Source organism: Eimeria necatrix, genomic scaffold (genome assembly GCF_000499385.1).
Source record: "Eimeria necatrix Houghton genomic scaffold, Enh_scaff30, whole genome shotgun sequence".
Classification (NCBI taxonomy): Eukaryota; Apicomplexa; class Conoidasida; order Eucoccidiorida; family Eimeriidae; genus Eimeria; species Eimeria necatrix.
The window spans coordinates 130,331-155,901 of NW_013653541.1; the positions used below are offsets into that span (position 1 = coordinate 130,331).

General features: G+C 48.9%; 3 protein-coding genes across 3 annotated transcripts; 1 reads left to right on the forward strand and 2 right to left on the reverse strand.

Annotated features, from left to right (window-relative positions):
* Positions 1-1,757: 1,757 nt before the first annotated feature.
* Positions 1,758-6,899, reverse strand: ENH_00041940 (hypothetical protein, conserved; the record flags this gene model as incomplete). The annotated part of the gene is made up of 10 exons (XM_013580764.1): positions 1,758-3,601; positions 3,733-3,894; positions 4,285-4,455; positions 4,574-4,639; positions 4,733-4,804; positions 4,910-4,981; positions 5,097-5,123; positions 5,232-5,501; positions 6,016-6,426; positions 6,554-6,899. The coding sequence occupies 10 exons, from the start codon at positions 6,897-6,899 to the stop codon at positions 1,758-1,760; spliced, it is 3,441 nt and encodes a 1,146-aa protein (XP_013436218.1).
* A 1,154-nt stretch (positions 6,900-8,053) lies between these two features.
* ENH_00041950 (hypothetical protein, conserved) lies at positions 8,054-10,142 on the reverse strand (the record flags this gene model as incomplete). Its single annotated transcript, XM_013580765.1, has 3 exons — positions 8,054-8,427; positions 8,692-9,070; positions 9,318-10,142. The coding sequence occupies 3 exons, from the start codon at positions 10,140-10,142 to the stop codon at positions 8,054-8,056; spliced, it is 1,578 nt and encodes a 525-aa protein (XP_013436219.1).
* A 4,207-nt stretch (positions 10,143-14,349) lies between these two features.
* On the forward strand, positions 14,350-25,243 carry ENH_00041960 (hypothetical protein, conserved; the record flags this gene model as incomplete). Its single annotated transcript, XM_013580766.1, has 18 exons — positions 14,350-14,458; positions 14,652-16,576; positions 16,816-17,000; positions 17,404-17,593; positions 17,875-18,315; positions 18,553-18,871; positions 19,142-19,574; positions 19,665-20,310; positions 20,488-20,631; positions 20,772-21,158; positions 21,288-21,535; positions 21,665-21,734; positions 22,329-22,384; positions 22,550-22,669; positions 23,266-23,286; positions 23,707-23,965; positions 24,331-24,574; positions 25,113-25,243. The coding sequence occupies 18 exons, from the start codon at positions 14,350-14,352 to the stop codon at positions 25,241-25,243; spliced, it is 5,928 nt and encodes a 1,975-aa protein (XP_013436220.1).
* Between the last annotated feature and the right edge of the window lie 328 nt (positions 25,244-25,571).

Consider the following 25,571-nt stretch of genomic DNA (forward strand, 5'->3'; position numbering starts at 1 on the left):
CACGTCAGATCTTGTAGATTTTCTATGGGTAACAAACACAGTAGCGACACTCTGTGTGGTGTTTCTTATCTCGCGAAACATTTTATCCACCAGCTTTACTAGCACGTATTGAATGTTTTTTCTGTCCTGCTGCAACAGTAGTCCGTCAAGCATTTGCAGAGGAAAGATGCATTCGCCTAAGAACTTCGCAGAAATACTCAGCCGGAACCTTCCACTAGCAAAAGGATTGAACATGCCACCAGCAAGTAGCTAACGCGCTGGGTTTCCTGCGGAAAAGCCAGTTGAAATCATCATTCGAGAGTCATCCAGATGAGTGCGTGCTGCAGGCCCCTATGGAGTCTTGCCGAAGAAACATTCTAGCCGCCTTTCAACGTATCTGCGCTTCTCCAAAGGATATCGCAGCAACAGGGTCCTCTTCTGCAACAATACGCATTTGTCGCCCTCACCCACAGATCAAACTAAGCAGTATTCCCGATTTTCTACACCCTTTCCTTTCCGAGGGTAGCAGTTCCAACCACGTGGCTCTTTCACAATTGCTAGAAGCACTAGCCGTAAGTGTCCCGTGACCCATGCAGGCGGCAAATACAGCAGAGTGTTGCTTTGCCACTAAAAGCGAGTTCTTTCTTAGCCTAAACGCTCAGGTTCTGCAGCTAATGGATTTCTGTCATTCAGCGGATTGCCGTGTCTTCAGGACTTGAGCCAAGGTGTTGCTGACGATGCTGCCTTTTTAGCTATGGTCTCTGATATCGCGAAGAATGAAGGATTCGAGCTATAATTTCTCCGTGGCAGCAGACAGTAGAATATGGGCTTGCCATCTTTTGCAGTGCTGGAAGCACGGCCTCCGCGTAGTTGACAAGGTAATTTCCAGCAGGCTCCTTCTCTGACTCGAATTTTCAGTTTCTTTTCATTTCAGACCCCCGGTCAATCACATAATTACTACGCCAGCAACACGGGGAATGTTTTTGAAAGGGCGGGAAAAAGTAGTTGGTTCTAGGCATCTCGCTGCATACCATCCCTGGCGAAACATGGAGGTCTTTTGGTCGCTCCATCAAAAACGCAGCCCAATTCAAACGATAAAACGCCTTCACTTAAACTCCCGACATACCAAATCAGCGTAGCTGCACACAATTTGTTGAATATTTCTAACGAACCGCGACATGGTAGACTAGTGAAATTGAGAGTAAGACCTAGAGTGCATGTTGTGCAGCTATAGATGACTCCTATATGAGAACAGCTAGTGCGCATGAGCGAACCAGTAGTCGCAGCTTGTCAAACAAGAGCATTCCTGCCGTTTACAAAATATTTAGACTCTCCATAATATCTACTTGCAGTATCTGCTGAAGATTCGAAATGTGGTAATTTAGGTATGCTAAGCGTCATTAATTGCCGATCATTATCGTGGTACGATTGCATGCTTCGTTGTTCCAGCGATATATCAGTTTGAGGGAGGGTTCAGCTCGACCGTCCATGCGGCCAGCGAAGCTAAATGATGGCCAATTGCGTTAGGCGGGTTGCAAAATTGCTGAACCACCACGTGTCTGAAACAGCTGTTCGCAGCTATGACTTTGTCTGTTTTTGGTCCAACACAGTAGCACGCGACTAACGATTTTGACCTCGAAAAGGAATAAAATCAGGTGCTCGGACTCAACGAGAGCACCCTAAGAAGCACGTCTACACGCTTGCGGCCTACGGTGGCCTTTTGCGGCATAAAAAAGGGAATTTTGCCCCAATATAAAAAAATTAATTTGCTCCTTTTTTTACTTTGGCGACGCTTTTGGGCTAGGTCCCTTCACAAGAGTGGCACGGCTTGTGCCAATGAGCTTGGCAAGGACACCGTCTGCGAGTTCCGTGGCTTCTGAGTTGCTCATAAGGGTTGCAGTTGAACCACTCTTCATGCCAGCAAGCGCTCGCTGGAGCATAACTCGCTTCACAGCCCGGCGTTTGTCGAAATACTGACGGACTCGTGAAAAGGAGCTTGCACCTTTCCGCAGGAGCCCCATAACAGTTGATCCTAAGCACATTTGTAGACGCATGAGCGTCTTGGACTGGTTGACAATGACAGCGATTGCAGAGTTAATCGTTAAGACGAGCGACATTCCTCCAGCTGATCCCGAAAACAGTCCAATAAGAAAGACCTGTTCAAGCGCTGTTACCCACGCTGTGCCGAGCGCCGCTCCGCCAGGAACAGGATTGCAAGCCATCTCTTGGAAGACAGGGTTCCAAACGCAGTCAAATGGGGGTGATGCTCCGGAAACAGTAAGGTTCTGTAGAATATCGAGGAAACTCATGGCCGCGTAAATGCCCATAAAAGTAAGAACAAAGGAAGAAATGATAGCAGCAACTGCATGCCGCCTTCTAGTTGAAATCCACTCTAGCAGCATGTTACCCATGAAGGGAGCTTGCTGGCGTAGGTGCAAGCCTAAGTACTGGTTACCAAGACGCTGCTGGACCCGGGAAGAAAATAGCATGTAATAAGCGAACATTGTAGCTTGGCCGCTTTCCAGTCCTTTGAGTTCTTCTCGGATTTCTTTCGGAGTTGAATAATCAAAAAAGCTCAGGGCTGCGTCGCTCTTTAGGATCATTCGTCTTGAATTTACAAGGGCTGGATCTGAAAGGTGTTTGAGTGCCCAGGTTGTGCCGAATGCTTTTTCATACCGCTGCATTGTCTCTGGACGCAGCATGGTTGGCAGCATGCCGCTGAGTGCCATCTGCCATAGGCCTCTACAATGGTCAAGGCACATTGACGCTTGGAACTCTTCTTCTCGAGCTGCCTCAGACAAACTGCCGTAGTCGCGGCGCACACCTAACATTCCAATATTCCTTTCTTCCAGAAAAGGCACTCGTGAAACATCTGCACCTTGGACACGAAGCTCCGTCTCCACTTCACGTAGTAGTGCTTCTTGCATGTTCACTTTGATTCCGAGGCTTGGTGCAGCTTCGATTACTTCCTTCAGTTGGTCAAGAAGACCATGTAGTTGATCAAAATCAACTGTCACACCAAACCAAACACCATGCTGCCTGCTAGGTGAGCGGTACAGCAGGCTCATGAGGGACTTCTTTGCACCTTCCCAAAGACGGCGCAAAGGGCCTTGTCTTTTTTTATAGGCCACTCTGGTGAAAAATAGAGTTTGACCACCATCAGCTTTTAGTTTATTGAGTGAATCAGTGGCCAGTGTGTACACGGTGTCTTCTAATGGCTCCAAATGCTTTTCTAGGGCCAAGTATGATTCTAGCCCCTGCACCACGAAATAATGAAGACGGGACCACCAATCTGTAAGATCTGGCAAAGGAAGTCCCTTTAAGTCGATTTTGCTCCATGCCCTTTTGAATGTTGCGAAGTCTACATGTGATTCGAGCAGCGTAGATGACAATCCGTGTGATGCCCAAGCCTGGATTTGCGCGTCCATTAAAGCTGAGACCGCCTTCTGACGCAGTAAGGGAGAAGGCCCTTCACCAATGCGCTTTTTCATATCTCCTACTGCTTCGTCGTGTTTCATTGAGTGAAAGTTAATAATTTGCATTAGGGCGGCGCTGTGAGCAGTAAACTTGAACGGGCGAAAAAGGTTCTTGAAGAAAGCCGAAGGCAGGTTTTTCCTCAGAACTGCACACGCATGCAATGAATATGACTGCTACGCAAGTCGTACTAACATATAGAGTAATACGGAACGGGCAAACACGGAAACTGCTGAGTGCGGCGAATATCAGACCGATTGCTACGTTCACCAAACACACCTTCTCTAGCTTTCTGGATCCTTTTTTCTCTCGCTCGCTTTAGTACCCCTGCAGTAGACCTGAAATAGATGTTTCTTACGAAGTCGGGGACAAACCCGTGAGAGTACAAAATTTTAACCCACGTTCGGTTTTGGAGGGCGATTTCCTTCTGTCGCGGATACCCTGGTGAGACCATAACATACAGTTCCGTTGCATAGCCTGCATTAGCCATTGGCCTTACAGACAAATCTACTAGTTTCAGCTCAGGATGTATCCGTACCTTCACGAGAGCTGAGAAAAGCGAATACCCAGATGTGTGTTGGGCTCGGCAAGGGTGCACCAAGTTCGGCAACATTTTTCGAAAATGACGTGTCTTGAATAGCCAACATGAGAGGACCCTTTTTGTTACCAAGCATCATCTGGATTGAAGATAACATTGTGGTTGGTGGTCCTTCTTCTGGGAGTCGACTTGGCACTGTAGATTTTGATACAAAGAAGGCAATGAGTTGGCACACCAATTTAACTATGTCGCTGTATGAGCATATCCGTCTGTGTGACAGGACTACAACTTACATATCGAATAAAGGGCAAGAGCAGCACGCAGGCCATCTGTTGTTTCGCCAAGGTTGCGCAGGCGAGAGACAACTGCTTCGAACTCTTCATGTGAAATTTCACTAAGAGAGCCTCGCAGTAGTCTTGTAGCAACGGATTCCATTTGTAGCGAACCCAAAATTTGCAAGACGCCTGCATATCAAGCCCATGAAGCGCACGCATCGTTGAGGGACCAACTGTTAAGTTTTTCTGAGGCATTGAATGTAGTTGCCGTAGATTTTTTAGCTTGTACTGATGTAGATGGACCCACTTTTCTTTAGATCTTCAATGGCTTGTTGCACTGTGCGGTGATCGAAAGCCAGCCAGTAACTTGAAGCTGCAGAAGCGCAAATATCATTGAACAGAGAGTTTGTAGCTCATGGATCTGGCAAAAAGGCAAAATAAGCAACCAAACGCATACTTAACCTACTGGAATCGAGAGATGATGTTGTAAGCATCGTGGCAACAGCCACGTTAAGACGTTCCAGTGTCCTTGCCTTTCCTGAAGCATGATACAGCATCCGTATGCATGCAATGGTGCAGATGAAATTCTCTGCCAACTTAAATGACGCATGTGAATCTAATCTGCTGGTCACGTGAAACTAACCTTGTTCGAGGATATCATCAACGAGAACAGGCTGCAAACCCCAATCAGCCCCACTGAAACTTTTTGCTCGGTCTGTGAGAAAAAGCAACAATGCTTCGCGATATATGACAATCCGAGCCTGTAAAACCTTTCAAAGCATGAAAAAGAGTACTTTGAAATTGGCCTTCAAAAATAATTTTGAGCTCACGTGAACTAATCTTGCAATCGAGTGCCCCTGCAATGCAAAAAAGCAAAGAGATTCAAAAATCTTATGAGAACATGGCATGTTGTTAGTAGTGTGTCGAAGGCGTTCGAGTGCTGGAGCTATGAGTGGCCAACGTACCAAGTCCTGATATCGTCGTATGTGCCTGCTTAAGCGATTCTGCACGAGCACTGTGCAGAACTTGTTGATCGAAGTCATCGCTGATTTTTGTTAGCTCGTGTGATTCTTCAAAAAGGCTTGATTCTTCAAGAACACAAGGGATGTGAACACTGCCGTCTGCGCTAGGGAGGCAGGTTTCGGTGTGCAGTCGCTTCATATTATGCAGCAGCGGCATCCCTGGCTCGACTGGCACCCCTGCTTCTACAAGTGTATTGACTTGTCCCATAACGACTGTAAACCAGACGACAAAAGCAAATAATGACTCACGAGGGTCAGAAAAGCTGAGCCAATCGCTGCCTACTGGAATATTCCTGCATTATTAAACGTGTACTTACGTTCACTGAGAGCTGACATAAGACGATCAGATAATTCGCAAAGGGTGCGATGGCTCGATGGCTTAAGCAGCGAGGTGCGCCGTTGCCCCCGTGCTCGCTGAAGAGCCCGCCTGCGCCTCCCTGGAACAAGTTTTTCGATGCGAGATGTGCGTTGTTTAACTGAGCACATTGCATCTAGGTGATAGCTGCTTTGTCCACCGAGAGACAAGAGCAATGAAGGCCACGAGAAAAAAGGCAGAGTGGCGCCGCCCTCTCCAAAGTAGGAGTCGAATCCTGTATATGCGATTAATAGGTTCCAGAAGAGACCCAATACTGTAAAAAATCAAGTCGCAATGAACTAAATTCGAGATGAACGGTGGTATGTGAAAGAGCAGATTCTTCAAGCATCTGTACTGATCGGCAAAACTTACAAAAAGGGTTGCGTGTTCCTACTATAGGCACTATTGAGCGCGGGAGCGGTGACCCAGTCGGCTCCGTGGCTTTATTTTTCTCCAGATAGTTATGCTGGTGCACTTCTTGGACAGACTCATGTGCATGCCCGAGGTGATTTCCAATAGCACTACCTCCAAGAGCCACGCCAGCAATGCTCCGCAGTTTATTCAAAAGTGCCTCTTGCAAGCCTGATCTCTCCTCAGGTACCTCCGAACCACTCGCTAGCATGCTACGAAGAAAGAAAAGCTGTGATCTATGTGCTGCAGGAGGTGTTCCTTCTTCGCCTGGAAGATCTATGTCCTTGAGCATCTCGAGATGTTGGGCGGACCATTCTTCCACGCTGGGCGCAGTAGAAGTCGCTTCTCCGCCGTAAAATGCCAACCAGAGTTCTGAGAAAATCGATTTACAAGTTTTAAAATACATTATTATGTCCCTCCACGCTTTCTAGATGGACAGGAAGGCAGTGCTATACTGTGTTTACAGAAGAACATTCTTGTTGCTCTCGCGTGAACTCACTGTTTGCAGCTTGCTCTAGTCCATTGTCAAGCAGCATGAGTTCCAGTTCCTCAATGTTTTGATCTCGACTTGGTGGCACCGTCACATCGGGGGAAAGACTGCTTGCTGGACAGATGAGGCTCAAGAAGTCTGTGTGGTGCCCGCTCTGACTCGAGCTCTCATTCCCCTTGAGACTCTCTACTGTGGAATCCAGCGAGAGAATAGCAGTCGGTATATTAGTTGGCCCTTCAAATCTTTGTGTTGGTGTCAATGAGAAGCTGCTTGCCAGGCTTATTGTTGCCCCCTTGAAAGGCAGTACAAAGAGCAAAACGGGCAGTAAAAAGATATTGAATAGTCCCAGCATCATGATTTTTTTTAGGACTTTGCGGGACACAGGGGGAATCGCCGCGATAACTGGGAGATACCGTAGTTGCATCATTGTCTGCTGGCACGTTTACGGCAATTTTTGCCGGCCTCATTTGATGAAATTTCCACTGGCAACAACAGCGCCGAGCGAAGTATCGGTCATGCGCTAGAGATCAATATCGCCGACGAAAAAACCGAAAAGATAAAAAGCAAGTAATCCTATGCCGCAAAAATTTGGAAAATGCAGTGCTAGCTTGACACCCAGGACGCTTTGATAACCGATCATCGAAGCCAGGCCACCAGTCGGTCGACCGCGATAACCAGTCGGGTCTCCTGATATTCCGTGCAAGCCCTTTGTGATCGGCAACTAAGTAAGTGGATTTGAAAACTCTATGTTTTCAAGTAATAACACATATAAAATGCATATTTCATTGTCAGAAGACAGTATTCGTCGCTGGTGCAGCTGTCTAGCTGGACCTGGACCACGCCCACCCGGTTCTGTAACGGTTCGCTTGTGACCTCGTAGTTCGGCAGTCTCGGTTTATGATTTCTAAAGCGGTAGTTAACTTATATCTCTTGGAATTAATCAGTATGTTTTCAAGTTTTGAGCATACGCAAAGATTTTAGGTAGAGAAGGAGGCGCCAATCTTCGCCAACAGACATTCCGCACAAAGCCTTCGGAAGCGTCAGCATTGATGCAGCTGCAATGAATGGTAAATACTGCTGCTCCCTGCCATGAAGCAATGAGGCAGAAATATTAGAGATATTTCATCAATTTGCTGTTTTCTGCAGCAGGGGCGTCCCGTCACGTATCTCCTATACAATGCCTTCCCACTGACCCCAGAAGTTTGCGCATGTCCACCATCTACAAGGACGCTGGTCTGGCAATTTCCTATGCTCGTTTTGTAAAGAATATAATACCGCAAGGTCAAAAAAGCCGAAGCATGGCAAGATTGCTAGACCTATTGTGCAAGCTAGCGACCCAATCCAGTCACCGAAAATACCTGTCTGGTCGTGCGCCCTAAAACGTACGTGTTCCTTTCACCTCAGGAGTGATACTAAAGAACCAAAATCTATTGTCCCGTGTAGCAAAAGTTTCACTGACGAAACACCAAGGCGACTCTAATCTGCCCGCACTTCACTCGCATCTCGTTACTAATCGGCAGTTTCATCAACAACCTCACAGTCCCTCTGAAGCTGCTTCTGCGTCAGGCGAAAGGGAGTCTTGCCCGCAACTAGAAGCAAAGCAGCGCACATGGCAGCTGAGCCCAACCACCACAAAAAGCGCTGCATGTCCCATTCTTTGCTGGCCTCCTCATCGTCGTCATAACTCCCATAAAGTGCATTGATTCGCTTCTGTCGCCAAGAATGCACACGCAGTGAGGCTCCTCGTGCCACGTCAGAAAGCGACAAGACACCAAAAAGAAACGAGGGCCCTTCTGGCCAAATACGGTAAACCTCCTGCACCCTACGGCAGTACTGAAGCAAGCTCCCCTTATTCAAAAGCAGAGCTTGCAGCTCTCGGTGATCTGAAAAACAAACAGAAGATAGAAACCACTGGCATGGCTGCAACGGGAAATCAGGCAAACTGGTGCGATAAAAGGGCTGAAAACACCCATATGCCTGCTAACCCGAGCAAAGTAGGAAATGCCATATTAAAAACAGCTATCATTCGATCGAGTGAAAGTAGTACACAGCGCATACGGCGAGCCACACACAAAGTGCATGCAAGCTTCGAGGACTTCGTTGGGATGAGACTGCACTGCGGGCCACACGAAATGGGCAAAACATACCAGGTAGCGGTAAAGAAAACAGAATTGCCAGGTGTGCGAAAACAAGAGCGTCCAGCGCACTCGCCTTGTACCCTCCTAAATACTGCTTCCCCTGCAGCAGCTGCTCAACAACGCGGAGGGCCCTCCGGAGCTTGTCAATGACCAAGAGCTCTTCCAATGTAACCAAGTCGTTTGTCGAATCGCTGTCTACACAGCTCGGGAACTGCCGTTTCAAATCCTCTGGTGATGCACAGGGGCTTCTACAAGCTAGTCGCGAACTGCAAGCACTGCGTTTCATAACCCAGCAGTAGTAGCTCCCGTGCACAAAACCTAATGTATTTTTGTACAGAGGTCTCGTAAAACAGCGAAACGTTGCCTCATCCTTCCACAAGTAGAAGCACTGCAGGCGCAGCACAAAACACAGAGCACTCCCCCAATGAGTATTTAGCCACTTGGCCCAGGTGAAATTTCGTGCGTGTTGCTTGCTTTCTGAGCATTCCTCCTTGAGTCTTAAAGGCCCTCCTAATGAAGCAGGTCCACCATCAAAATAACTCACACACAGCAGACTGAATTAAAGGCAAAGTGTTCCTCTCCTAGTGAAGTGAGCTGGGAGTTAGTTGGTTGCTGCGGAGACAGCAACTGCGTACCAAGGCTGTCTGGACAGCCTGCTGCAAAAGCTCAGTGACTGCGAGACGAGTCGCCTTCTCCACTGATTCACAAGTGTGCGCGTCGCAATTTCCAATGCAAAGAACATCATCAGGTAAGCTGCCTCCTCTTGCATCTCTATACTCTGCGTTCATCGGTCCGTTCCCAGGCTCGTCAGGGACAGCTTGGCAGCAGTTAACTCCGTCTACTGTCTGGTCACGCATATGAGCATGGGCAAACGACCTTAAAGTCTCGATCAGCTGGATACCACTTAATAAGGCGCCTGTCTTCGGGTGTACAGCAGCGGGAAGTGCGGGGCCATCACCTTCCAGTGGCCACCAGGAATGTCTGGGAGATCCCCAGAGTTGCGGTGAAGATGGAGTGGGAATCTTTTCCCATGTGATAACCATAGGAAGGCCGAACATTCGGCTCAAGCAAACAGCTTCCAGAGTTTGCGGGCACACGAATACTTCACCTATGAGAGGGTCCACAGCTGGAGCTGCGTGAACTACAAATGTTACGGGCTTGGCATCACACGCATTCCCATCTTGATCACAGGGAGCCCTCTGCAAAGAATCAGGCTCCTCATTTTTTGCGCTAACTGCTGCATTACTTTGTAGCTTCCTCGAGCTGTTTACTTCCTGGGATGGGTCTCTCGGTTCATATGCACGTGCAGTGTGAGGGATGGAAGTTGCAGCCTGGCGTTCATGTCCTTGAGAAGCATTAGGACCAAAGCTTTGCCTACGCTGAACATGCGTATTGTCAGCATTTGGCGGCCCCCTGCTTTTCAGCATTTCTTCACTCCAGCTAGATGATTCCCCCATCATCTATTGTGGAGGGAAGCTCCAACCTATGTGTTTTGGGCCGCACCTGCCGCACAATCCTAATCTCAAGCTTCCCTTACGAATATGCAAGTGTTATTACGGAAACACCCATGGTCCACAGGCTACGGAAAAGGGACGGGCCGACGTCATGTCTGTCGGCGTCAGCTGTGCGGCAGTAACCGGCCAACGAAGGAACAAAACACATAACCAAGTTTTCAAGAAGCACAGAAGGACGGGTTAAATGCAGAATAAGCTTGATTATGTTGGCTATAGTCAAGGATCCGTAGCACGTTTCCTGGGTAGTTTGGGCCTTGGCCTCCTGTGGTGCTGCTGCATGCGAATACACAATTCCTAGCAGGCATATAAGCAAAGCATTGAAATAGCCAAATTAGCACGACGGTGAAATCAAATGAGGATTTTTTTTAACAAAAAAGGCTTTTGACTCCGAAGGCATCGATTGTTCCTGCCACCACTCATCCCTCACTAGCTGGCGGTGTTTACAGGTTGCGCGAATGCCGCTGGCCCACTTTTGCAGCGCAACACCTTCGTGGTTACTACAATATAAATAGCTTCTGGCACTATTTAGTAACACCGGTACCTTGTATTGGACCTCCAAATGTCCCAAATGTCCCAACCCCTTGATAAAGAGGGCCGAACTATCCCCGTGGCACCGGAATGCTTCAACAGCGCCACTCAGCACTAGCGTACTTACTATTAGCAAATGTACTTGCCCCAGCCTTCGCTGTTTTGAATTCGAGTGAAATAGCTTGAGACCAGTAGTAGCCGTGGAAGCTCGCGCCGTTCTAATGCGGGCGCTTGCACCTGACCCTACATACAAAAAGAATAAACAGTTCCATTGTGCTTCGTAATGTTATGAGCTAGCCCCACAGATGGAATAAACTGGTACAATTCACGTTTGCCCTAACCGACTAGAGTCGCACGGCCCTTCTTCATCGCTCGCATATGATTTTCTACCAATGTTTCCCTGAGAAATGATTGCATTTTCCTTTATGCCGGTCTAAAACAGTGTCTAAATGGTGTGAATTCTTAGAGGCAGCGCCTCATTTACCCTTAGCGCCTCTCCCCAGATTCCCGCTCGTTCATCCTCGGAAGGCGACCTGCAACGAGGGGAAAACTGCCTAGCGATTTCGCGCCATAGTGATGTCTTGCATATCGAGACCTGCGACTGCCTTTATATTGGTCTCGCGCATAGCCTGCAAGGGCTAGCTGCGCAAGAATGGAACGGGAAACGCTTCAGGCAGGCGGTGAAGGCAAGGGAAAGAAAACCTTCGCTGAGCAAACAGAGAAATGGATTGAGAAGGCTTTCATCAGTTCTTTAAGTTCTTTCTAGAGTGAGCCGATTCTTCAGAGAGGGTTAGACGGGGACGAGAAAGTAGCCAGAAGCCGTGTAGGGAGTAGACGTGTTGGTTTGTGATGGCTGTGGTCACCCAATAGCTATAGAGCAATCCCCCCAGTTTCCAGAATCCCAGCGACAAAAAGGCATATACCGGGTGAATCCAAAGGCATCCATCCTCTTGGCTGCAGTTCGCCACCGATAGTAGGCCAAGCGCGCACCAGCGCTGCTACGCTTCAATTGCTGCCGCGCGAGCACTCAATGTTCCCAACAGCGTCGCGCATTTGTGCACAAAAAAAGTACTGCGGAAGACTAGTTTGAGAGCTTAGAGTGGGCAAATCTTGAAACATTCGTCAAGCTTCTGATCTTAGGTGCCTTTTGCTCGAATTATCCTCGATACAGCCGTGCAGTCTCCGGAACTAGACTGATATACACCAGAACAATCCGCGTGAAGCAATCAAATCAGTCGAATAAATGAGACACTAAGCGGTGTGAAGCAGCGAATTCACAGGGGTAATGGCTGAGGGCATGGTTTGTGCTGGACACTGGTCTTGGTGCTCTCCCCAGCAAAGTTTGGTCAGTCATTCCATCTTAATGCATACTAGGATCGCGTTCTATCTATATATAGGACTCGAAATAGTAGCGATAAGGTACGTTGGAAGAGTATTATATGGTAGACAACGACAGCACCCTGGGGACTTTGCCTGGACATACGGCGTCATGAAGCGACTGCCACCGCTCTGGCTGCAGCGTAGATCCATAACTAAAGATTAAATTGATGTATATAGCAGTAGTTTGGAGAATAACTTGGAGTATTATAAAGGGAGGAGCAGGTTACGTATTGGCCTTGGATAAATATTCGCGGTAAGGAGCGCACTTTTATATGAAGCACTATTGTTGAGGAGGCTGTACTAGTCAAGCGTGCGCTGCACTGGTCGCTCTCAGTGCTGCGACGTGTTGCCCCTTGCCAACAGTGATGTCTCTGGACGGCGCCTAAAATAGGCATTAGCTGAACACGGGACTGTAAAGTTGATGACGGGAACGAAATTTTATTGATGAAAGTTAAGTCGTGCGCAGTAGTCAGAATCAATAAATGGTGCAGTTCCTTGCCTTTTATTGAAGGGAATGCAGTCGAGTGCACGGCGCTAGCTGGGAAACATAGCCCTACATGACCTGACGCGACTGCGCCTGCCTGGCTTGCTGGCAGGAGGAGGCGCAGAACAAAGAAAGCTGGTATCTTTTGGCAGGGTTTACATATTTCCGCAAAAAAATTGCGAACTCGCCGATTCCTGGTTAATGCAGACTGCCAAAAATAAACCTTTATATCGTAACATGCATGCCTAAACCCCAGCTCATCTGTGCAAACGCCGCGCAATAAGCTTCTTGCGAGTGGTTCTTCTGCATCCCCATTACGCAGTTTTCTACTGATCACTGCGCGGGCTATTCATTCAGCTTCCCCTGAATTTAGTGTTCTAATCTCTCAACCGTTCCTAATCTGCTAAAATTACTGAAGACAAACGTAAAGTCGTCTTAAAGCAGGATAAGAACCACACAAGGAGGTTAGCAGGAACTAAAATGCAGTAGAAGGCAAAAGGTAAAGCTGAAATCGCATATGACCATCGTAGCCGCGGCCCAGTCGTGGGACACATACAAAAAGAAATATTGAGTTTAAAATTTCAGCTGAAAATTTTTACTTTACCTAACGAAACTTTCAACGCGTTAAACTAATAAGAATTGAGCACTGGAGTCCAGAAGGGGTGACGACTGATTGCATCTTGGTTGCTTTTCAAAAACCCTATAGAAGGCACCAAAAGTAGTTTAAATGGGTTTTACACAAGCGCATTCTTTTTGAATACATTCATTCCCAACAGTCAAACTAACTCGTCAACAATGTTCGAGCATCGGCGGAACACCTGAAATTGAACTAAGCTGAAACACTGCTCAGTATTTGCCTTCTCGCATTGATTTCAATATAAAAGGTAGACGGACATTACAAAGAAGAACTGCAACTCAATATAAATGATTTTTTTCCCGTGTGACTGTCTTGTCGCTTACTGCGTAGATCAAGAGGGCCGATCTGGGGCTGCAGCGAGGGCCTGTCTCTGCGGAGGTTGTTCGCTCGTCGAATTCCCTTGCAGCTAATTATCATTAAATGATAAACCCTTTTGGTTTTTTGAGTTTTATTTCTTCCAGGGCGTCACCTTCAGTACTGAAGAAGGCCCCGCTGACTGAATAACGCAACGTGCGGTACTGCGCCGCCACCCCGGATAGACGGAGCACACTCGCGCACACCTCGCCCCAACAAAATGTAGCAGCTCAAACAATTTCGGAAGCCTTGAACATGTAATTGTATTCGAACGCGATTTGAACGCAAGAGAAGACACCAGTATGGGATTACCCTGGCCTGGGTCACCCGAGATCCCCCCTAGCTATTCTGGGGCTGACAGGCCCATCCTACCCCTGATTAAAATATCTAAAGTATATTTTGATTTCGTTGTCTTTACACTCCAATCCATGGTTGACTATTCCCGTACCTTGCACTCCCAGTCCATAACTCCGTTGAAGCTCTACCTTGAGGGACACAGTGCCCATTGGCCTGCTACAAGCACTCTACAAAAGTGTCCCCAGAAAGGTAGTACATCCTCTTCTGGGGAGCGTGCTCTTACGCAATAGGTTCGTCTGCTTCTACACTACTCCCATTTGATTGCCAACTCACCTTACTGGAAACCCTGGTGGCATCCCTGAAATGTCAGTGGCAGTGTACAAGCCTTCTTTGACAGGCCTGTCTCTAATGCTGCCACGCTGAGCGTCTCTAGACGGCTTATTTGCTTGAGCTGAGGAATTATTGATAGAAGGATGCCAGAAGAGACGCAGACACTTGGAGGCCACTTGTTTTTCAGCTTCGGGTTTTGGTGGTTGCTTGCCAGCCGCTTTTGCTCAACATGGCTGGCCTTCACCACAACAGGTGAGTTGCAGTGTCTCTAGTACTGTAAATTCTTCTATCTGCTAAGGTTCGTCCTTTTGGTCATTCTGAATGTACAGGCTTGTTATGGCTTGTCGTGAAACGATGCCATAGAAGCGTCGTCTTTGCCCTGTAAATTTTTTCGGGTGCTTCAACTATTTTCGTACCCTATGTTTTGTGAGTGTGTTTCCTGCAGGATATATACCCCTAGCAACAACAGCGCCAACTAAGGCCGAGTTACCAGACGCAGCCGAAGCACTTCCATCGGTTTTCGTCGAAGAACTTAGCCGTGGAGCCTTACCTGTGTGTGACTGCACTGGACTCCACCATGGAACTTTGCACGACGCCGCATGCTCCATAGGCTTTTCTGATAAAGCTACTGACTTTTGCTTCATTCCACCGTCCTACTGCGCAGCTGTGGAATCCAGGGAGATGCTCACGGTGAATGGCAGTCGCTTGGAAGAATACTCCGTACTTCTTGTTGACTGGGGAAAAACCAAGGAATCAGCAGATTTTTATGAGAAGGCCCTACCTAGGGCGTCGACGCCAACATGCCGCTGTTGGCCCTTGAACGGTGTAATGGTGGCGCCGTGTGAGCAGCAGTGGCTTCCGCAGGTTCTAGCCGACGCCACAGGCGGTAGCAACGCAAGTGCAGGAGATTTATTAGCTTCCTCTGAATCAATCCTTGCGGGCGGGATACTTTCACGGAGCCAATCGGCATTGAAAGGATCATTTGCCTCTGGCGGCGACTCTCCTGATGCAGCCATTCATCGAAATTTGTTCCACACGCCTATTCAGGCCACAGCCCTCCAGCGATTAAGCAAGTGGGCACGCCACTTGGCTGTATGGAGACAGGCAATAATAGGAGACAGCCATAGCTCAAAAGATGTAACTGTGCCTTCAGTGAATACCACGTGTCATAAGGGCTGCGCAAGCTGCTTACAGCCTGGTCGAGATCGCTGCCTTACATGCTTCAACCAGTTGCCATATCCCTACAGGCCGTTATCGGCGGGTTCACACCCACCTAACCCCAATAAGCTTCCCTCTGATATTTACGGCTCCAATTCTTACAAGAAGCAGTATCATGCCCACATTGCCGCTCACCGAGATGGTAGTGGTTACTGCATCCCATTGGCTTTCGGGGGCGATGCCCTTGCAGCGGCACATTCTTCGTGTCTAGCTTCGGACTCATCATGCGTTGGGAAAAATGTGAGACCACTGGAGCAACCAGAGGGCGGGTTCTTGGAATTCAACAGAGGCAGTCACTGCCACGTGTCCTGCGCTGCTTGCCGTGCTGACTGCTGCCGTGGAAAGGCTGACAATTGTCTGGCGTGTACCGGGCCAAGCCAGGTATTCCATTCACTCTATCGAGATGGTACAGGGCGTTGTATAAATTTAAAGCTCCCCGACGACCAAGTACAGACGACACATCTTGTGGAAAAGGGCCAAGATGAGGGAATGATGTACATGCAGCAATTAGGGAACTTCGAGGGTGAAGAAACAGGCAGCTTTTCAGCGGTCATTCAGTCCATAATCAGTATCGCCTTTTCTAGCCCCGTTACATCTGACACAGGGAAGCCCAAAGTCGCAGCGTCTTTGGATAAGAGCAGGAAGAAAAAAGGCCCATCCTTCCTCCCGCGACGATCGATTTGCGATTCATTACCTCAACGCATTGGAGATATGCCGACTCGCGCCTGGTCTCAGCTCATGTTTGTTCATGCCGACAACAACTTGGAAGAATCTGCTCTATTAGACTTGGAAGAAATGCTGCATCCGTGGAGAGGCGAAGTAGTGAAACGACATGCTCGGGCTGCTATGCGAGGGCGCGGCACGCCGCCGTTGCCCGTTGGGGGATCGGCACTGAGCGGTTCCACAGCCCAAGAGGCACTAGAGGACCTGTATCTTGTCGTTCTGATTGATCGTAGCAAACAGACCACTTCAACAGACATGGGGACAGTTCATGCATGCCCTGAGCTGGAATACTCCAGTTTAGGCCAAGGTGTCAAGCAGCTACCAGGTACAAGTGAAGTCGAGCTCAATGCCCAAATGGCATTTGAGCTGCTGCGAATCCATTTGCAAGACGGCAGGCGAGAATGGCTGCTCCTTCGCAGTCTTGGAGAGGTGAATTTATCACACAATACTGTCGACTAAGCACTTGAAACAGGCAGTGCCTCGCTCGTGGTTTTATGTAGTTTCGTTCCGTTCGACGTTCTAGGTATATCTGCAGGTGCAAATGCACGTGGTTTGGTACTAATCTGGTGATCAAGATATTTTCGAGTCTCTGTGTACGCCCCATTGGCTTGCAAGCGACGCCACTCATGTCCATCTTCAACGGAAAGTGCGTAAATCTGGTTCCGTAGGTTGATATGAATGACCCTGGAGTTTTAAGAACTGCTGTGACGCGACTCCTCGACATATTTCCGTCGAGGCACTACGCAGTCATCCTGTGGAATCACGGGTCGGCTTGGGCTGGGTTTGGTGATGACGAGAGCAACCCCAACAATCAGCCGATGAGCATTCATGATATCGCGCTGGGACTCAAAAAGTGAGTATAGGCTTTCGTGCAGTATGCTGAAACTGGCAAGTAAGTATCTCTTTTTCTGTCAGGTCGCTGACTCATTTCTGCAGTGGCATTTCAGGAAGTAAATTAGGGAAGGTGGACCCTTCTTTTCGCCTTTCTCTCCTCGGCTTTGACGCATGCCTCATGGGTTCTTACGATGTTTTGGAAGCCCTCGCTCCAGTAACCCACTTCTTTTTAGCCAGCGAGGAGAACGAGCCGGGCCATGGATGGAATTACAGGCACGCTTCTCGCACACCTTCTGCTTCATGGGAAGCGCTTGTTTGCAAGAAAGCGTACATGACTTAACCCAGTTCCAGATTATTTTGTAGTACTGCAAACAAAGTTATTGCTCTTGAATACGTACTTTTCGTGTCAACTCTTCAATCAGGTCCATGGATCCAACTTCTCTCACCCGGAAGCCACCTCCTCCTTACAGAACGGCTACAGCATTCGAGTATGGCGCACGCTTTGTTACCAGCTATGGCCTTCACCCTCCGTCCTCCAATGCCTTGACGCTTGCTCTTATCGAAGTGAGAGCATTCAATGAATTCAAACAGAAGTTTGAAGAACTACTGGAGGTGAGCTCCAGCTGCACAACGTTTTTGCTGTGCGTTGGATCCTCCATGACATCTGGAGTACTTTGAGATGGCTGTGCTGTCTGCTGTGTTTATAGAAGTCTTCAGATCTAGATGGAAGTCAACAGCAGTGTTGTGTGTGTGTGTGTGTGTGTGTGTGTGTGTGTGTGCGTGTATGTGTAATTGTGGAACGGGGTTCATGGTGCGGCTGCATCCATCTTCATTTAAAGCCACGGCAGAATATCATTATTGCCTCTTCTGTGTTGATATTGGATGCATATTAGGGTCTTTATTCCTGCGGAGGTAGCAATATAACCCGACGAGTGCGGCGCGCGCTTTCTCAAACTTTCAACGTTAGAGGCTGCCGAATGCTGGGCTTATGCAGCTGTTATGACTTGAACGACTTTCTGGCAAATCTCTTGCAGCAGTTTGCAAGCGAGGAAAATGACTTAGGTAGAATTAGCATGCAGTCACTTGGTCACGATGACGAGTTTTCGTGGGATGACAGTAACAGTGAAATGCGGGACATAACGTACAGACGACTGCAGCATACAAGTGGGCAACTGTACGCCATAAATGCCTTGGGTGCTGCCCAAAGAGCTTTGACGGATAAAGTCGTCGCGGCTCGGGTGTTCTTTAAGAAGATGGTCGTCGCCGAAGTTGGTAGCAGGGAACCAGGCAGATACGGGGGCCTGAGCATTTACTTTCCTGATCCCAACATGGCAGTGAGGCATGGCCCTAAGTAACAGTCCACGGGCTTCACTGTTTTATCTTTTGCAGCTTTGTGTAAAAGCGCTGGAGTTACTGGCCCCACCCCAGAGTATCTGCGTATTCTGCGTATTGAGGTGCACATGCAATACTCCTACGTTGTTTGGCTGTTGCTTGATGCGCATGCATTTGTGGCACGATAGCTGACAGGACTAAAGGCGCTCAAATAAGCCTGTGATTTACCTGTTGCGCAGGTTAATTGCAAAACTCACCGAAGCGCAGCCAGCTGGGCCCGGCGTTACACCAGCACCATTCGTACAAAGTTTTCCTCCTTCGTTTCATCCGTGTTATCCAATCGAAAGGGTAGCGTGTGCTACGCTCCATGGGGAGGCACAGGAGATGCGGCACAAGACGCTACGGGCATCATGCCACAGCAAGGCGCAGAAGCACCGCAATGGTTCGGCATTCTGTGCAGTAGAGTCCTCAAATCGTACCTAGACAAGCATTTAGGGCCAGCTGTGGGGATCTCTGCTGTGCTTCCAGCGACGGTGGCTTCGGCTATGATGTTTAGAGGTGAGCATTAGCCCCCTTACATGCTGGTGATGACGACGCTGGTTCATGCAGTCTGTGTCGGCTTGCATTCATGTAACCTGTGAATGTCTTAGATAAAGATTGCAGTATCTGCAAAAGTAGGAGGCAATATGCGTGGCTGCTGATATTTTGACCTCTCGGGAAGTGCTGTCCAGCTGCAGTCTCTAAACCACGCATCTAAGTAATTTGGGACCTCCTTGAGGAGAAACAAACAGTAGTTTCTTGAATATCAAAGCTGCGTTTCGCACACAGGTTTCGCTTCTAGTGTCGCGAATAACGGGAAACCTGAACTAATTATCACAAGCACAGCCCAAGCGACTATGACGGATGCCGAAGTGAAAAGCTCAGCAGTTCCCCTTACTTCCACTGGGATGCCCGAAGAAACCCAAAGGTTGCATGCGCGATCTAAAGCTAGTCTTCCGGGAGGCAAGGCGCCCGACGCTAGAGCTGAGCCATCAGACGCTGCCGCTGCTCTCCGCGAATTTACAGTGGTGCAGGGGTGGTGGGACACTCAAGTTTGGATCCTGAGGCAGCAACTGCATCTGGACGATTCTCTGAAGGACCCAAGACCCCGGAGACAAACGCAGAGCGGCTCAGCCAAAGACAAGGACGTAGAAGCAATTGTTGTCGCAATTCAAGATGGACCTGCGTCATCCAGATTCGGAGCGGGAAGGGCAAGTCTTTCGTAGGCATACGCTACTCCAGAAATGGGCGTAATATGCTTGTCCTTGCGCCGTTTCTGCTGTGAATTTTGCATTCATAACATTTTGTCAAGATGCTGCCTGCTGACCGTTCTTCAGGGTACCACTTTCAGCTTTCCATTCCTCTTTTTTAAAGACGCACTAGCTGCTGAGTGCTTGGAAGATTCTCTCCTGCATACGGAGGCTCTGAGTGCGCCGAAGAGCTCTCAAAACTCCTTCGGATCAAGGCCAACGGCAGGGCAAGCAACAGCGCGCATGCTTCCAGCTGATCTTGCAGGCTTCAAAAAGCGCAGCCTGCAGGAACTTAGCAGCTCTCCTGTTGAGGATATGAATACGCAGGAAGCTCCCGTGAAACGCCACATTTTGTCTTCTGTGGTTCTTCCACTAGCTGCGCCATCACACAATTTTCAAATAGTTCATGAAATTACAGCTAACTCGCAGGAGCAAGCATCAAGCAGCTCTCTGCAAGGCTCTTCATCGAATTTGCGCAGCAGCCAAAAGCCCAAATTCGATGCCGAGTTGCAGGAGAAAGATGATGATGCCTCTAAAGTTCCTCAGCCGCGCCAACTTTCTAGCGTGCGAGCTGGGGCACCGTCTTGGTTGCTTCACGACGGCCTAGGAAGGGAACCACAGAGGCATGTCGACAAAAAGCGGCAGTGTGGGGCAAGGGCTTACCTGTTGGCAGAGTGGGATGAGAATCGGAGGGCTTCCAGTGAACTGGTGAGAAATAACTCATTGCCTTTCTTATTGCCCCCTTGAGCTTTTGAAAGCTTGCAGCATTTCCTTACAAACCATTCATTTGGAACAAAGTGTGTTTGATAGCGGGGCATCGCCTCTATTTCTTGTCCTGCCTGCACATTCTGGTGGGAATCTGCAAGATGTTGGCGATGCACGCAGGTTCTCTACGTGGTAGAGGACGAACAAGCAACGGAGTGGCCTCGCTCAAAGGGAGGGCTGCTGCGTCCCATTGAGCACCGCCTCCGGAGGACAACAGTTTCCCAGAAAGATTTTGAACAGACTCCTTCGTCTATCCCAAATGCAGTAGGTGCCCTCTTCGTGCTGCTGAGGGAGATTAGTGACTGTGGTTTCACCCCCGACTGTTCTCGAGGGCTTGAACCATTTTCAAGAAAAGGGAGAAGCTCTCGCCTACGCAGAGCAGTCCTTCTTCTTTGCTTGTTCAGAGAGGTGGGAGCCCCACAAACAAACGCGCTGCACAGCCTGGGATAAGTACGAATGCTGCATATCAATCACGCAGTAGCGCAACAGGGCACCAGGCGGGTTTTTCGTCGGGCCATGGAGATGCTAGATTTTCGGAAAGCTCGTCGTTTACCAGGGCAGCTAGCAGTCAGCATCAAGCCTTCTGGGGCCAACAAGCTAACCAAGGGTCCAAAGAAAACATTGAGGCTGTTGTGCTTGAGGAATCCCTTGGGGAAGCCACCTTCTTCTGGAACGTAGAGTCCGAAGTGGACAAACTTGTTCTCCAGCCACGTAGCATTTCTTCATTGCTTCGCGAGCGGCGCTCCAAAATGAACGTTGAAGGAAGTGAAGTGCTGCAAAACACGGAAAGAGTATGAGCGTTTCCCACTGGCACTTTGGCTAGAGTTCACTTACCCAGACTCGAAGACTAGAGTGACAGGGGCCCGTGAACGAACCAGCAAAAAGCCTGGAAAAACCCATTACGTTTGCGTTGTGTGCAGCCTGTTGTGGGTTTCATCGCACAAGATCTCTTTGACCAAAGGGCTGTGGCAGCAAGTGCAGTGCCGTTGCCCGAACGGCAAAGTCCTTCCTTTCCTCAGAGCCTCTGGGAATCCATAGAGCAAACGTTCGGCTTCGGAGACTATGCTCAAGAAGCATTACAAGCCTCAAGTGCTCTGCCGTCTTCTTCCACGTGCCACCCTTACTGGCTAGGAGACGGCATCTGTGACGAGATATGCGACACAGCAGCGTGCGCAGCCTATCAATGGGGCTGCCGAAATGTGCAACGATCGTGGCATCGTGGCATCTAGTTCCTTGAGTATATATGCACAGGGGAGGGCTCAACAGACAGTCTGCTCCTGTGACTTTCTGTATTTAGGTATGGGTTTGATGGGGGAGACTGCGCACACCTGAATGCTGCTGCGGAAGACCTTCTAGAGCAGCAGGAAGTGAGGAGCGCAATTCACTTTGCCTACAGAAAGATCACTCCAAATGAATTATGGGACTTTTAGTTCTTTTAAAAGGGTGCCCTCGAAATGAATTTTTTTCAGTGTATACTGCTTGCTTACTATTGTTTGGCGCCCGACGTGTCCTGTTTGAACGTAGCCAAAAGGCGCTTGCGTGGGCAACAGATGCTCTGAAATAGCTCTCTGCGAAGCCTACGAAGATACATCTGATGAAGGAAGAGGACAGCATCTCGAGAGTCACATCAAAACGAAGCCTCATTCAGAAAACTCTGAAGGAAAGGAGGCGGAGGGAATGCCCGTCAGATCAGAACCTCAGGCAAGACCCGGTTTGCTAGTTGTGCACCGGCGTGGGTCAATATCCATTAGGGGTGGCTGTTGCCTTTTAGCCAAACAGACTAAGCACGTGAAAGCAGCGAAAAGTAACATAAATTTAGAGCGAGAGGCCACAAGTTGGCATTTGGAGAGACGAGATGAATATGTTCGGGTTTGTTCTTCGGATATCGACTGAATTAGTAAAAACGAAAAGCAGCAGCGTTGGGGCCTCCTGTGCTCTGCAAATGCTTTGCACATTTTCAGGAAACGCCACTAGTGGCAACTATTTGGGAGGGGCCGAGAGGACGTTACGTCTGCAGGTAACTTGGAAAATGACTATATTATATTTCACGCATTGGGACGCAATGTGCATGAGCATTAGCGGCTTATCGAGTTATAGGCAAACATCTGCACCACTACAATGTATGTTCTTGGGGCTGGCTTTGAATTTCCTCTTTTGCAGTTTTGCCTGAGCGCCCTCGCAGGTGCCCAAAGGGCTACACTGGAGACGGGACCACTTGCGAAGATATCGACGAGTGTAAGGTCTTCGAGGAAGCAATCTGCCACGCCAAGGCCATATGCATCAACACCAAGGGCAGTTACAGGTGCCTATGCAAGGTGGGCTCCCCAACTCAGCTTCTCTGCCATCTTATTCCCGTAACCAGCAAAGACTAATGTTTCTTTTTCGGGCACAAAGAGCAATTGATAGAAACATCACAGAATAACGTGCGCCCCTGCTATATCCTTTCGTGAAAGTGAAATTTCCAATTGAACCTTTTGGACCGAACACAGCCAGTTTTAACTCACAAAAAAACAGTCAGGCTCCAAATATTCTGTCTCGTCTGTGTGTTGATTTTGCGTGCATGCCAGCCTGGATACACCGGAGACGGCAGAGATGTCTGCATGTACGTCCTGTTTTCACTCGAAGCCTGAAACTCCCAGATGAAACAAATCAATTTGCATTGAGTCCTTTTCACTGTTTTCTGTAGAACCGTTAACATTTTCAGTCTAGCCCAAACAACGAACGTCTCCAAAGAGCAAATTCGGCCTCGTCTATGGATTTGCGCAGCTTTGGATCCTCTCCGTGCCCTTGCAAGCTAGGTATTGTCAGCAAGCTAGGTATTGTCAGAATGATTTTACTTCATGCGTAAGCAGCTGCATAGTCCGGAAGTGAGTTTGAAGTGCTGCGATGTGTGTTCAGGCCCAGCAATCAGAGCCACAGGTAAGGCGGCAGTGCAGCTTTTGCTTTCAGCAAGAAGTAGGGCGTCCGCCATCTGGCTGAGCGAGTCTTTTTTTTCTCTATAGTGCACCTTCACTCTGTACTGGTCTCTAGTCCTAATGCTTGCCTGCGGAGATCCTTTTTGTTGCGGCTTGTAGCGGCGTCCGCGAGCCTCTTTGCGTAGACTCGAACAACCGCCCTCTGTGTCCTCCTACACTTCACTGCCTAGCTGACGGGTCGTGTGGCTGTCGTGAGGGCTACACGATGGAGAAGTAAGGTTTTCAGATTCGAGATCAAAGAGAAACAGGCTGTTCGAAATGCTCTCCAGCGCACGAGCATAAAAGCTGTAGAAAGGATGATCGCCACCATAGCGCAAATGCATCTATAAAGGTTTTATTCCTTCCTTGTGTGTATCTTTGTCAGCGGGAGCTGCATTGATATCGACGAATGCTCTTCCGGACTCGCAAGCTGCGCCTCTCCCTCCATCGCAACATGTGTTAACACAAGGGGGGGATATTTCTGCAGTTGCGTTGATGGGTATGAAGGTGATGGGCGCCAGTGCGTCGCCAGCCCCTCCACAGCTGAGGCAGAAATTTCTATTGCTATGGACTACCACAAAACAGTTGCTGCTGCAGGAGGTATCCAACTGCTTAAAGAAGCACTGATTGACGCAATCTTGCAGGTACGTTTGCCCCGCCGCAAGCTTGTTTAGGGCAGAGCGGGTTAGGGCTTACGATGTACGATTTTGCGGTTCAGTGTTAAAAGCTTAGAGTTTAGGTTTTAGAGTTTAGGGTTAAGGGCTTGAGAATTTCATGAGTGAGAGCTCCACGCCTGTACCTGTTACTTCCCTTGTTCAGAGGGCACATTCAGGTTCTCGTAGAATCAGAGTCAGCACCACACTAGGAAACGGGAATTTTCGAAAACAGAATGACGCAAAAAAGCCTATTAGACTTAGAAACGTGGGGAAATCGACTAGATCAAGCAAAATCTGTCGAGCGCAAATGCAACATGAACTTGTCTTCTGCTTATTCATGCTTCTCCGCTCAGGCAATCCCAGGGCTGGGCGACAGGAAACGCATTGAAGTCATGAGTATTTACGAAGGAAGCATCAATGCTGTTCTTCGGATTCACCCTCCAGTAGGGGATGGGCCAGCCTACTCTGAAGGATCAGATAGTCCACGGCAGCTTACAGCGGCTGAAGCTCTGCTAGCTCTCCAGGAGCAGCTCGAGGAGCCACTTTCAGTCCTCAGAACGGGACCTTTTGGGGAATACGCTGCATACGCTACAATAGGTGGGCGGATACGCAAGCTTGTCGCACTAGGAACAGATGTGTGAAGAAACCAGACATCCCTTGTTGTTCATTTCCCTGAAGCCACCAGCGCACGCATCTCCTATGTGCCGTGTGTGACTTCGCCGCAGAGCGGTACACCTTTCTAGATCGTTCGTCAGCCAACACGAACTTTGACTTGCTTGCGTTTTTAACTGACTGGCTGCCGGAGTGGCTGAAAGACGCTGTGCCGAGAGAATTACTCGCTGCATTAGAGTTGTTGCTGCTCATAATATGCATTGCCGCCGTGGGCTTGGGTCTAAGACGCGCAATAAAGAGGTAGGCTTTTCCTTCGATCGCGTTTCAGCTTTACATGCTACCACGTGACATTTTAGCTCAGCTTCATGAAACTTGCGTTCTCGTTCAGTATCTGCGGCGCAACTTCGCATTACTAATCTCCCGCCTTGTATCTATTAGATAAATAGAACTGCTCGCCAGAAATTCGTGTTTCGGAAGATTTTAGCAGTTTTGTGCTGCACTGTTTGTATCCTCCTGCTGATAGATCCGGGAGAGGGTCAGCAACTCTTGCAGCGCGGCAACGGGTCAGGCCCCGACGTGGTTCCTAATCTTCTCTTAATGTGTTTTAAAGCCGCTTCTTTAGGAGCTTCTGCAGCTGCCGCTAGTAGAGAGTAACGGTCTAGAGCAGGAACTGCAGCCGGGACGTATAGCCCAAGCAGTTGCACAGCGTTTATCGTTTAACTTCAAAGGTAAGCTGGAGATTCGCACTGAACAGGTAAGCTGCGTAGCCCGAACTCACTTTAATGTTGCAAGCCGCGCGTATGAGAGCTGCAACGCTCTCGAACCGCTGCCTTACAGGCTCTTAGGCTCGGACGCTGTTCTTGTTCCTCCTCTGAAACTCGGTGCCAAGCTCGCACGGTCTGTAGTGAGAAGAGCCCCATGGATGCTCCAGTGCAAGTCTTGTCACTCATGAACATTCCTAATTCCGTCTATCAATGTGTCA